This window comes from Zonotrichia albicollis, chromosome 2 (assembly GCF_047830755.1).
Source record: "Zonotrichia albicollis isolate bZonAlb1 chromosome 2, bZonAlb1.hap1, whole genome shotgun sequence".
NCBI classification, from domain to species: domain Eukaryota; kingdom Metazoa; phylum Chordata; class Aves; order Passeriformes; family Passerellidae; genus Zonotrichia; species Zonotrichia albicollis.
Genome location: NC_133820.1, coordinates 82,446,332 through 82,458,905, shown reverse-complemented (window position 1 = coordinate 82,458,905; position 12,574 = coordinate 82,446,332). Strand labels below are relative to the sequence as shown.

Below are 12,574 nucleotides of genomic sequence, written 5' to 3'. Positions count from 1 at the left end.
CTCATAAATTTCAGGAAAGTGTTTGTTGTTTTATAAAAAGACAGAGATGCTTATACACATCTTCACACTCATTTTCTTATCCATCATTGCCTCACCAAACTTGATTCCTTCCAGTAGACACCTGGGAATGGATTTCCTGCTGAGCTAATTGCTCTAAAAGCTGACAAACCTGTCGGCTGCTCTCACCACAGCAGCTGTTCAGACATTCCATTATATATAACCCGTGTAATTCTCCCCTGTTAACTTGCCAAACAGCATGCAGTTGGCTGAGAAAACAAGTCATGGCAATTGTTCCTTTATGACTTGCATGCACCACCTCCTCAGCAACTTAGATCACAAAAACTGTGTGTTTCTTTGCTATATTGCCTGTGCACTCTTGCCCACATCAATACGGATAATGGTGCAGTCTTCTGGTAATGGAACAGGTAATTACACAGCTCCCACAAATATCCTATTATTACTCATTAATTCATACAGCAAAATACATTAAAGGTTGTTATTCTGAGCCAATTTTGATAATTTCATGTGCTTACATTTCTCTCTGCAAATAGTCTGTGTACATTGTCAATTTAATCACTAAACAATGTCTGCAGACAAAGGCTGCACTAACTTGGAGTCAAGTTTAGGATTAAATAACTGCAATGGCATTGCACCTTTCAGAAAAAAAGTTAAAATAAATTTATGTATACATAGGCATAAAAATAATTGTTTAGGGCATGCAAACAACCCCACCTCTGCCATAAAACAAGGCCATAAAGTACTTACATTTTTTAAAACACTATATTTTTGCATATTTTCAAAACCTGAATTACCTCTGAAGAGAATTTTTTTTTAAATCTATTTGGGATTTTTCTGGCTAAAGTATTCTTTGAAGTTCATTATCACTTCCACTCATACTTCCACTGCATTTCTTTTCATGTTATATAGGTCCTGATGTTTTGATGTTCTTCATTGCTAGAAACAATACTGACATGAAATTGCTAAAATTCATTTGAGGCTGACATCAGCACAGATCCTTCAAAATTCACATGCAGTTTCACAAAGAATCTAATTTTTCCACCCAGTTTAATACAATCAGGTGGGAATATTCCCTTTTATCTTAGACACTTATTTCAATGAAAAAGAGACCAACACCTTAAGCACGAAAAGAAAATATTTACATACAGAGTCTTCAAAGGTGTTAGCATTTGCATGTTTTTCTGAAGTCACGTCTTGATGGGCAATGGTATTCTGACTGATGATTCTATAATGTTAAATAAACCTAGTCCATGGAATGGTGTAACACTGGCATGATAAAAAATTTTACAATATCCCTAATAAGCACAAAGTACGAGTACATGAATTCACTTACTTTTGTATATCCATTGCTATCATGCAGTTGTTTTTCCCCTGATATTTTATCAGTGAAGCATTCTGTTACTGCAAAACTTCTTTCTTCAGGCTGTGAAAAATGTTATTTTTATTTCTTTTAGAAAAATATCACAACCTGTCTATTAAAATTAACCACTAGCATGTGAACTGCAAGTTGCTTGGCAGCACAATGTTTGAGCTAGTAAAGACCATTCCTCCCTCCCCAACCTCCTAAACAGAAAAGCAAGGCATTGCAAGCCTGAGTTCCTCACTAGAAATATTTTTGCCATTTACAACTGTCACAGAGGGTCATTCAGAAGTCAACCTGCCTGAACTTTACCTTCACCCAATAACCCTCAAAACTATTCATTATAACACTCTCAGCCTTAGATGGAACAAAACAGAAGAGAAAGCTATTAGGCAAGAACAAAAGCTACAATGAAAGTAGAGTTTGTAACAGCATTCTTGGTAAGATGATATTTTTTCTCTTCAGAAAAGTAAAAGCAAATATGACCAAGAAAAAGAATAATTAGTCTGAAAATCATCAAGTGGAAAGAGTGTTAAATACAGATGAAGTAAACTGTAAAAGGGCCTTGGGCACAAACAGAAAGGAGGTAATTATTTTATGACTCCATTTCCTCCCTTTTGGTTACTGAGATTATAAATATATTTTATTGCTCTGGCCAAGCAGTCACAGAAGTCAAGATGTCTGTTTGTGCTTGTGCAAGTATAGCCAGGACAGTATTTGTCCTGGCAAGCAATTCATTAAACTTTGACTAATGACATCTAGCAGGTCTTATTTCCTAAGGGAAAGATTAATTTCTCATTAATGAGAATTGTAAAGATGATATCACAATTCATTACCCAGCTCACTGCCCAGGAAAAGACTTAAGAAGGCCAGTGTTCTGCCTCAGCACTGATTTCTTTTTTCTATTTTTTTCCTTTTTTTTTAATTGACTAAGTTATGTAAACTCAGAATTTTTATACTGTTGAGTGGATGAAAGTAGCTATATGAAAATCCTCTCTTACAACAGCATATGCAAACGTCAACTTTTAACTCAAGAAAAGGACTCCAAATCCCTTGCCTTGTGTCAAAGAGAACTTCATCAATTGCAATGAGAACCAAAATAGAAGTCCTGCTGCCAGAAGCTCATTTAAATGCATGGAATATATTCCTTTGCCCACTCTCTACATGCACATTACAGCAGGAACTCTGAAAAGAATTTACCTTGACAACTTTTGCCATGTATATCTTCCTTTTGGCAACTCCAAGCAATCTATTCAATCCAGACCCTTGGATATACCATCTTTTACACCAAAGACTTACAAACTACTTAAGAATAAGCAGCTGTCTGATAAAATAAAGCAAGGATGCTTGTCAATTTAGGACAGGAAATACAGACAGTTACCATATGTAACTTTAAAAAAATGGGTCAATATCCAAACTGGAATGTGGCCAAGACATTAGATTTAACAACTCTATTCCCACAGGCTCTGAAACATTTATTTCTTAATCCCCCAAATCTACTTTATTGTGTGTAAGGAAATGTCTGTGTTAAAAGAAAATAACAGGGGTTAGAGTATTTCTTTTACAGCTTTTTGTCTACATATATCACTCAAGTTTCCTCACAACTATTAAACTTTCAAATTACTGATTTTTTCCAATATGTTCCTGTTTCCTAACATATTTTCTCAGTTACTCTGCTTCTCTTGACTCCTCTTAATTAATTTGCTGCTGTCTCTTCCTGCCTGCTGCTCACCATTCTAACCCTTTAACTGGTACCTTCTGAAGTTAAGGGACCAGAGAAAAGGATTCTTTCTGCCAGTTGTCTAATAAAAAAGCAGAATAAATAGATGTGACTGAACAGCAATCTTCTCCTACCATGTAATATATTATTTTTTACAGCATTTATCCTTACAACTTTTTCAGTTTCACATAGGTCCACAACTTGTGCATCAAATCAGTCCCTCTGAGTAATTGGCAGAGAGCATGCTTTTTAGAGACCCCTGAAACATCAATTTTGAACAACAAAGGATTCCTTTCTCTGAGACTGCATCTTTCAGCTGTTATTCTTTTCAGCACTGCCACCAACAATACAAATAATCATTCAATTTTCTGGGAATCATGAGAGATCATGTATATTTAACATTTGCTTATATCAATTTTTGTTCTGTTTTTGAAGCATCATTGGAAGATGTAGTCTCTGCCATTTTACTCAGAGATAACAGTGGAGCTAAGCATGAAGAGATTGATAGTTACTTTGCCAAGTGCTGTATGCAACATTAATTAAATCTACAGATGAAAAGAGTTATATATACAATGTTTACAGTAATAAAAATATTATATTAATTAAAATATTATCTTCTATTTAACCAAACTGGTTTCTTTTTCAAAGTGAGACTTAAAAAATGGGCCAGCACTGAGGGATTGGGAATGCAATAACATGCACACTTTCAAAAGTGCATGTTATTTAGAATCTCATTTACATTCATACATTCTTAAAAGTCTCAGCTATTTAGAACAGCATATCCAAAAAGCATGTTGTGACCTCCACTGCAATAGCCACATATCAACATTTTAGAGAAGTTTATATGAAACACACTGACACAAGTTAGCCTTCTGCAGTGTCCATGTAAACTCCATTTGTACAACACTGAAGTGTGGGGTGGAGTTCTGATTTCACTCCTGGCAATGGCTCTTCAGAGCCTGTGGAGCATAATGTCAATTCAACACCACATGACTGCTTCTGAAGAGGAAGTAACTCTTTAGAATAGGGTGTAGTCTGCACAGATGTTTAGCCTGGAAGCCACAAGAGTCACTGGAAAATAAATCAGTTATAGCTAGATGGATCTTAATTCTGTGTTTGCAAGTGTATTGCTTGGAATTAAAGCAAGAAGCTCAAAACAGTTTATGAGTTAGCCCTAAAATAAAACTCTCAAATTACTTGGTAAATTGAAATATATGGCACCAAAAGATAGATTTTCATTTAAAAAAACTCCAAACCTAAAACAAAAATTAACTACAAGCAAGCAGATAAGAAACCCTGTGCATATGTAATCAAAAAACAAACAAAAAACCCTACTATTTCCATTTTAATCTGAAGGTGAATTTTAATCCAAATACAGGTTCTCTTTTCATTTTATAAAAAGCGTAAGTGAAAGTTTCTTAAACTAAATTTTAAATTTGAAAAGTGCTGTGAATTACCAGTTCCATATTTGACTTCCCTCAAGGTTGTTCTTGTGACTGAAGCCTTTGTTTAGGGAAAGTGAATGTGATTTTGTTGGAAAAGAAATGAAATTTAGCAAAATGTTTTATTATAGTTTAGTTATGAGTTTTGTGTGAATTGGTTTGTAAAAATAATTTTGTAACCGTTGATATTATGTGATTGAGTTTGTGTAACCCTGGCAAGTAGCTTTAGAAACCTAATAAACATTAAGCCAGGGTAGGAGAGTAAGAAGACTAACCGGTTTGGGGATAGCATACAATAGGACAGGTAGAAGATTTATGATTTTGCTCGTGAACTAGGGAATGTATTACAAGGGTCTGTAGTTTGGCGAAGGGCCACTGTTTCTTGGAGACTTTGCGAAGGGCCACTGTTTCTTGGAGACTTTGTTATGAATTGCTTGTGTATAAAAGGAAAACACCCATGTGTGAATTTTGGGGTTCTGTTTTTGGGGACGCTAGTCCGCAGGCCCCCGGGCCCTTCAATAAAGCGCCGCACAAAACTTATCCGAGTTTTGTGTCCTTTATCATTCGGGCAACAGTTTTCTGGCGACCGCGGCAGGACTCCGAGGGTTGCTGGGGCGGTTCGCGTCTCGATCCACTCCAAGCCGGCGCCGAGCACTTCTCGGAGGAGTCATCGGGTCGTGCCCGACCCCCCGCGCCTGTCGGACGACTGCAGAAGGTAAGCCCGAAGGCGCTTTATATTGGAAAAAGGTGATAATTGGATTTGGTTTGGTGGTTAATGGAAAAAGCCTAGGCTCCGGCCGTAAGACGTCTAGGGTACGCAGGTCCGGAATTCGCCTCCTATTGTTTTTTTTTCTTGGGGAAGGACGGCGAAAAGGTATATTGGTTTATTGGGATTAAAGGTGGAATAGAAAAAAAAAAAAAAAAAAAAAAAAAAAAAAAAAAAAAAAAAAAATTAAAGGCTGTAATATGATGTCTTTTAAAACTTTTAAAACTTTGGTGCAGGCCAATGGAAAAATACCTGGAAATACGCCATTAGGTTGTATATTGAAAAGGTGGAAAGGCGAAGGCTTTTCTCAAGAGTTAGATAAGAGCAAAATGATAGATTATTGTAACCGTTGGTGGCCTGAATATGAGATTGGGGAAGTGGGATGGCCAGTGAATGGTACACTGGAATTGGGGATAATGGAATCTTTGATGCACTTTTTAAGGAGGAAAATTCATTAGGGGACGAGGTCGGGGAGGAGCTAATCGTGGACAGAGGGGGATGATGAGAGGTCGGGGAGGATTTGGGTTTGCACCTAACACGGGGAGGTTGGATCCAAACCGGTGTGCATTTTGCCGACAATTGGGGTTAGTTGGGAATACTCATGTGGGAGGATTTACGGGAGGACCAACAGAGGCAGCTCAAGCACTAGTTTTGGGAAATTATCAGAATCAAAGCTGACTAGACAAAGACCTGAGGGTAGTTTTAGAGATAGATGGGAAGGGTCAGGAATTTATGGTAGACACTGGAGCTACATATTCTGTACTTAATAGATTATTAGGACCTTTGAGTGACACAACTGTACAGGTGGTGGGGGCAACAGGGAAGCTAGAGGAACAACCATTTTTACAACCTTTAAATCTTAGGTTCGGGGGGAAGGAATTGGATCATCAATTTTTGTATATGCCAAATTGCCCCACACCCCTTCTTGGCAGAGACCTATTGTCCCGACTTAATGTGAAAATAATATTTGAAGGGGGAAGGGTGAAATTGGAGATACCTGAGGAACAAATAGCAGGCATTTTTGTGATTAAGGAAGTAGATGCCTCTCCTATTCCAGAAGAAATTGAGCAGGCTGTAGTACCCTGGGTGTGGGAGTCGGGGGTCCCCGGGAAATCTAAAGCTGCCCAGCCAGTAAAAGTGGAACTTAAGGAAGGGGCCCGACCAGTGAGGGTAAAGCAATACCCCTTGAAGCTTGAGGCAAGGAGGGGAGTAGCCCCGTTAATTAAACAATTTTTGGTTCAAGGAATATTACAGGAATGTGAATCGGAGTATAATACTCCAATTTTTCCAGTGAAAAAGCCTAATGGTAAATATCGTTTCGTACAGGACTTGAGAGCGATTAATGAAATAGTAAAGGACATACATCCAGTTGTTGCTAATCCTTATACATTGTTAACATCTGTATCGGAGGAGTTTAAATGGTTCTCTGTGATTGATCTTAAAGATGCTTTCTTCTGCATCCCAGTGGCAGTAGAGAGTAGGAAATATTTTGCCTTCGAGTGGGAGAGTCCTGATTCTGGGAGAAAGAGGCAGCTTACGTGGACCAGACTGCCACAAGGGTTTAAGCTCAGCCCCACTATTTTTGGAAATCAACTGGCCAAGGAGCTGGAGGAATGGAAGATAACCCAGGTAACAATATCTCCATCCTTGTATGTAGTCCTGCAGTACGTGGACGACATTTTTCTGGCCACTAAGGAAAGGGACATGTGTGTGGAATTAACAATTAAATTACTTAATATGCTTGGCCAAGCAGGGTATAAGGTCTCTAAGGAAAAGGCTCAATTGATCAAAAATAGTGTTATTTATCTTGGTTGTGAGATCACACAAGGGCAGAGACGTTTGGGAGTTAACCGAATAGAGGCAATATGTGCTATTCCTTTGCCTCGTAACCATCAGGAATTGAGATCTTTTCTAGGAATGGTGGGATGGTGTCGACTGTAGATCATGAACTTTGGTCTCCTAGCCAAGCCACTGTATGAGGCCTTGAAGCAGCATCGGTTGGAATGGACGACACAACAAAAGAAGGCCTTCCAGGAATTGAAGCAGGCACTAAAGGAGGCCCCAGCCCTAGGACTCCCTGACCTGACCAAGGAATTCCAGTTATATGTAAATGAGAGGCAAAAACTGGCATTGGGGGTCCTCACCCAGAAGGTGGGATCATGGAAGAGGCCAGTAGGATACTTCTCTAAACAACTGGATTTGGTAAGTTCCGGGTGGCCCTCGTGTTTACGAGCCGTGGCAGCAACAATAATCCTTATTCAGGAGGCCCGGAAATTGACTTTGGGGGCAAAAATGAAAGTGTTTGTTCCCCATATGGTCATGGCTGTTTTGGAGCAAAAGGGGGGTCACTGGCTATCATCAAGTCGAATGTTGCAATACCAGGCTATCCTGAGAGAACAGGATGATATTGAAATAAAGACTACTAACCATGTTAATCCAGCAGAGTTTTTATGCAGTGACCAGGAGGCTGGGGGACTGGTGCACGATTGCGTGGAGGTAATTGAACAAGTGTATGCCAGCAGACCCGACCTAAAGGATGAACCATTGGAAGACCCTGAATGGGAACTATACACTGATGGATCCAGTTTTGTTGAGAATGGGACTCGCTATGCTGGGTATGCAGTGGTAACATCGGATCAGGTAATAGAAGCAAAGGCTTTGTTACCTGGAACTTCAGCCCAGAAGGCAGAGGTGATTGGACTCACCAGAGCTCTGTACTTGAGCAAGGACAAAAGGGTTAATATCTGGACAGATTCTAAATATGCCTTTGGTGTGGTTCATGTGCATGGGGCGTTATGGAAAGAAAGGGGGCTTTTGAATTCACAGGGAACCAATATCAAGCACCGGGAGGAAGTGCTACAGCTACTGGATGCGGTACATAGTCCCAAAGCAGTTGCAGTAATGCATGTTAGAGGACATCAGAATGCAGAAGGAGAAGTTTACAGAGGAAATCTATTTGCTGATGTTACAGCACGGCAAGTGGCACGGGAAGTATGGACTCAAATGGCATTGGTACCAGTAAGAACAAATCCGGCTACCCCATACCTGAATCAGGAGCCCAAATATTCAATAGAAGATGGAAAACTAATAAACTTGCTAGGGGCACAGAGGAATCAGCTCGGGTGGTATGTTACGCCGATGGGACAAATAGTGGTACCGACTCGCATAATGAAATTTATTTTGGAATCAGAACATAATAAATGCCATTGGGGGGCAGAAGCATTGGTAAAATTTTTAAAGAATGAGATAATCTCTAATCAGATGTTAACAATGGCAAAAAGAGTTAATGCAATGTGCCCGGTATGTTTGAAAAATAATCCAGTAGTTAGGAGACAAATACAAATGAGAAAGTTGCAAATTGGGCCACAACCAGGAGATTATTGGCAAGTTGATTTTTCTGAATTGCCTAGGGCACAGGGATACAGATACTTGTTAGTGTACGTATGTACGTTTTCAGGGTGGCCAGAAGCTTTTCCGTGTAGAACTAATCAGGCTAAGGAGGTGGTAAAAACCTTGTTAAAAGAAATAATACCAAGATTTGGAGTACCCTTAGGATTGTCGTCAGATAGGGGTCCACATTTTATAGCCGGGGTAGTGCAGGAATTAGCACGGATGTTAGACATAACCTGGAATTTGCATACTCCCTGGAGACCTCAGTCTAGTGGGCAGGTGGAAAGAATGAATCAAACTCTGAAAGGACAAATCAAAAAGATTTGCCAGGAAGCTAAACTGCACTGGCCTCAGGCTTTGCCTTTGGCCCTACTCAGGATTCGAATTAAACCGAGGGAAAAGGTAGGCGTAAGTCCATATGAGATACTATATGGCAAACCATATCATGCAACTGTATTAAAAGGGGAGGTACATGTGAGTGGGGATCAGGCAATTGCAGAATATGTTATGTCACTTAATAAAATCTTGAATTCTTTAAGAAATACGTTACAGTGAAATAAACCGCTCACGCTGGAGAACTCTGTCCACGACATCCAGCCTGGGGACCAAGTGTACATCAAGAAGTGGATTACGGATCCGCTACGGGAATCATGGAGCGGACCCCACCAGGTGATGATGACGACCTACACAGCGGTGAAGGTCCACGGGATGGACGCTTGGATCCATTACACCAGGGTAAAGAAGGCACTGTTCCAATGGGAAACCCAGATAGTGTCTCCAACCCGGATGATCTTCCGCGCAAAGCCACCTTCTTAACTATATTGCTGCTAGTAATCATGAGACTGGTACCCGTTCAAGGGTCTATTTTAGTACAGGCTAAAGAAACAAAGGTTACAGCCATGGAAGGGATGGATGTTCAATTAACTTGTGTTATGTTTCACAGCCAGAAAGTTGAGGCCAGTGAAGTTATTGCAATATGGCAACGGGGGGGCTGAAAGAAGCCGAGGCAAGACAGAAGTCGGTTGGGATCAGGATAAACAACAAGGAAACACGGTACTGAATCTTACTAAGGTAACCACAAACGATACGGGAGAATATACATGTTTGGTCAAAATACGGGATAGTTTTGATTACAAAAGAGTGAGTATGAGAGTTTTGCCATGGACAAGGGATCGTGCTGGGAGGAAGCAAAATAGGGAACTGACCTGGGACAGAGTAGAAGACGGGACGAGCTGGTGGGAGAAGGGAGGCAAAGGTTGTGGGTGGTTGAATGTCACTAATCCTAGAATAGGGAATGCATGGTGGAGGCATGACAGAATGATGTCATCCTCAGAGGGACACGGTGGAAGGAGAAGACGGGAGGCTAATGATACAATAGAACGAAATGCTGAGCAGGAAAACCTAGTGGTAGGATTAATTAGAGATTTTGGGATCATGCAGAACGTGACTAAAATAACAGCTTGTCTGCCATTACCACAGGCTGCAGGTGAACCAGTTCCCTGGGGAATAATACCGGTAACCAAAATGCCTGAATCATTCAAGAATGTTTCATGGTCCTGCCAGTCAGTTCCTAAACAAGTAGAGGTATGGAGGGATTTGTGCATGACCATTCGGGCTATGACTAAAGAGGAATGTGAAATGAAACCAAATCATTTTGGTTGGATTCAAAATACCAGGAGGTGTTTGATTGCAACCCCAGTAGATGAGCCATGCAATACAGTACGAATAAGAACAAAATCCCAACGAAATGAGATGAGTTGTCAGAATATCACACAGAATTTTGATACCTGGAAAAGTTGGAAGACATTGTGGGGACCCAGTGTTTTGGAACACTATAGTTACCTTGGGGAAGTACAATGGTGCATCCAATGGTCAGGGGTAAAGAATCAGTCACATTATAGGGCCATCATCACGTCTACATCTTCCCGAGAGTTCAGACCGCAGAAAGAGGATTGGAATTGTACTGAGGTTTTTACATGTGATACACCGGAAGACCGAATTGGATTGGTACCGGTGAAAATGGCATTAAAATGGGGATGTGAGTGTAGGGGGTATAATCACACGGTTAGCAGAGACTCCATGGATGGACCTATAGATTGCAGATATACTACAGTGCACAGTCCTGGAAATCTAGTCTGGGTGTTGGGACACGGACAGTGGACCACACATTTATCTTTAGATGGATCAGTAACACAAATTACCCTAGGGGTTCCCACATTGTGTCCATACAGGAAGCAGAATAGATTGATTCAAAGGAAAGGACTCAAAAAGAGGGAAGAATCCCTAGAGGAGCAGTGGCATGAACCTGGCACAGGAGTACAATTTGGGTGGATATTAGAGTCATTATTCCCTCCGATAGCAACATATCGAAATAGGGAAATGCTCAACAACTTGTTAGGACAGACAGAAAGATTGGCAGCAGCTACTAAGAAGGGATCTAAAGATCTAAATTTGCAATTGCAAGCTACATCAAGAATGACCTTACAAAACAGAATGGCATTGGATTTGCTACTGTTAAAAGAACATGGAGTTTGTGGTTACCTGAGTAGGAGAGTAGATCATTGCTGTGTACACATTCCAAATGTTACACTTGAAGTGGAGAAAGATATTTCCCAATTGGCAGAAGTGGAAACAAAAACCAAGGAAATTGAAAGGGAAGCACAGCATAATTGGATAGGAGCAGTATTTGATTCTTTGGGGCTTCACCTGTCTGGCTGGATTACTTCCGTTATACAGTATGTACTAATGCTTTTGGTATTTTTGGTGACTATATGGATTGTATATAGATGTCTTTTAGGTGTGATTGAAAAGGAAAGGAAGCGATCTATCCGGTTCCTGAAGGTGATGACCCGTGGGCGGCAGAACGAAGAACATCCCCCACCTTGCTATGAAGATGTTACTGTCAATACCGTTGGTTGAGCATCCTTGCAGCAGGACTGAAGGATGCTCAAAAGGGGGGAAATGTTGGAAAAGAAATGAAATTTAGCAAAATGTTTTATTATAGTTTAGTTATGAGTTTTGTGTGAATTGGTTTGTAAAAATAATTTTGTAACCGTTGATATTATGTGATTGAGTTTGTGTAACCCTGGCAAGTAGCTTTAGAAACCTAATAAACATTAAGCCAGGGTAGGAGAGTAAGAAGACTAACCGGTTTGGGGATAGCATACAATAGGACAGGTAGAAGATTTATGATTTTGCTCGTGAACTAGGGAATGTATTACAAGGGTCTGTAGTTTGGCGAAGGGCCACTGTTTCTTGGAGACTTTGCGAAGGGCCACTGTTTCTTGGAGACTTTGTTATGAATTGCTTGTGTATAAAAGGAAAACACCCATGTGTGAATTTTGGGGTTCTGTTTTTGGGGATGCTAGTCCGCAGGCCCCCGGGCCCTTCAATAAAGCGCCGCACAAAACTTATCCGAGTTTTGTGTCCTTTATCATTCGGGCAACAATTTGATTAAATGAGATTAAGTTTGACGAGATTCACCTGCCTCCCACCTTTCATGCATTCACTTTTCTTGTTTTAAGGAATGGGTAGCCCACAGAAAGATAAAAGGGCAAAAAAAAAAAAAAAAAGCATAAAGAAAATAAAAAGAAAATAAGGTAGTATAAGCATACTTTCAACATCTTATTCTATTTTACCTAGGAGTTTAATTGCTCATTCAGAGCAATTGCTTCCCATGCAAAAGGAGTGATAACTGCTTCAGCAAAACTGAGCAAATATAGAAAACAGAGCATTTTACAAAAGCATGCAATTTGCAACTAACAATCTTCTATGTCAATTTCAGTTACTGTCTCTTTCTTTAATATTTTTGAGAGACTGAGAAATTGATTTCACACTAAGAGAGATTTCCAAAGGCCTTATCTCTTACTGAGGCACCC

General features: G+C 40.1%; 1 protein-coding gene across 1 annotated transcript; it reads left to right on the top strand.

Moving 5' to 3' along the window:
• The first annotated feature begins 4,691 nt into the window (after nt 1-4,691).
• LOC141728301 (uncharacterized) lies at nt 4,692-9,251 on the top strand. The gene is made up of 3 exons (XM_074536201.1): nt 4,692-5,255; nt 6,772-6,935; nt 7,270-9,251. The coding sequence occupies exons 2-3, from the start codon at nt 6,920-6,922 to the stop codon at nt 9,249-9,251; spliced, it is 1,998 nt and encodes a 665-aa protein (XP_074392302.1). The 5' UTR covers nt 4,692-5,255; nt 6,772-6,919.
• Nucleotides 9,252-12,574: the final 3,323 nt, after the last annotated feature.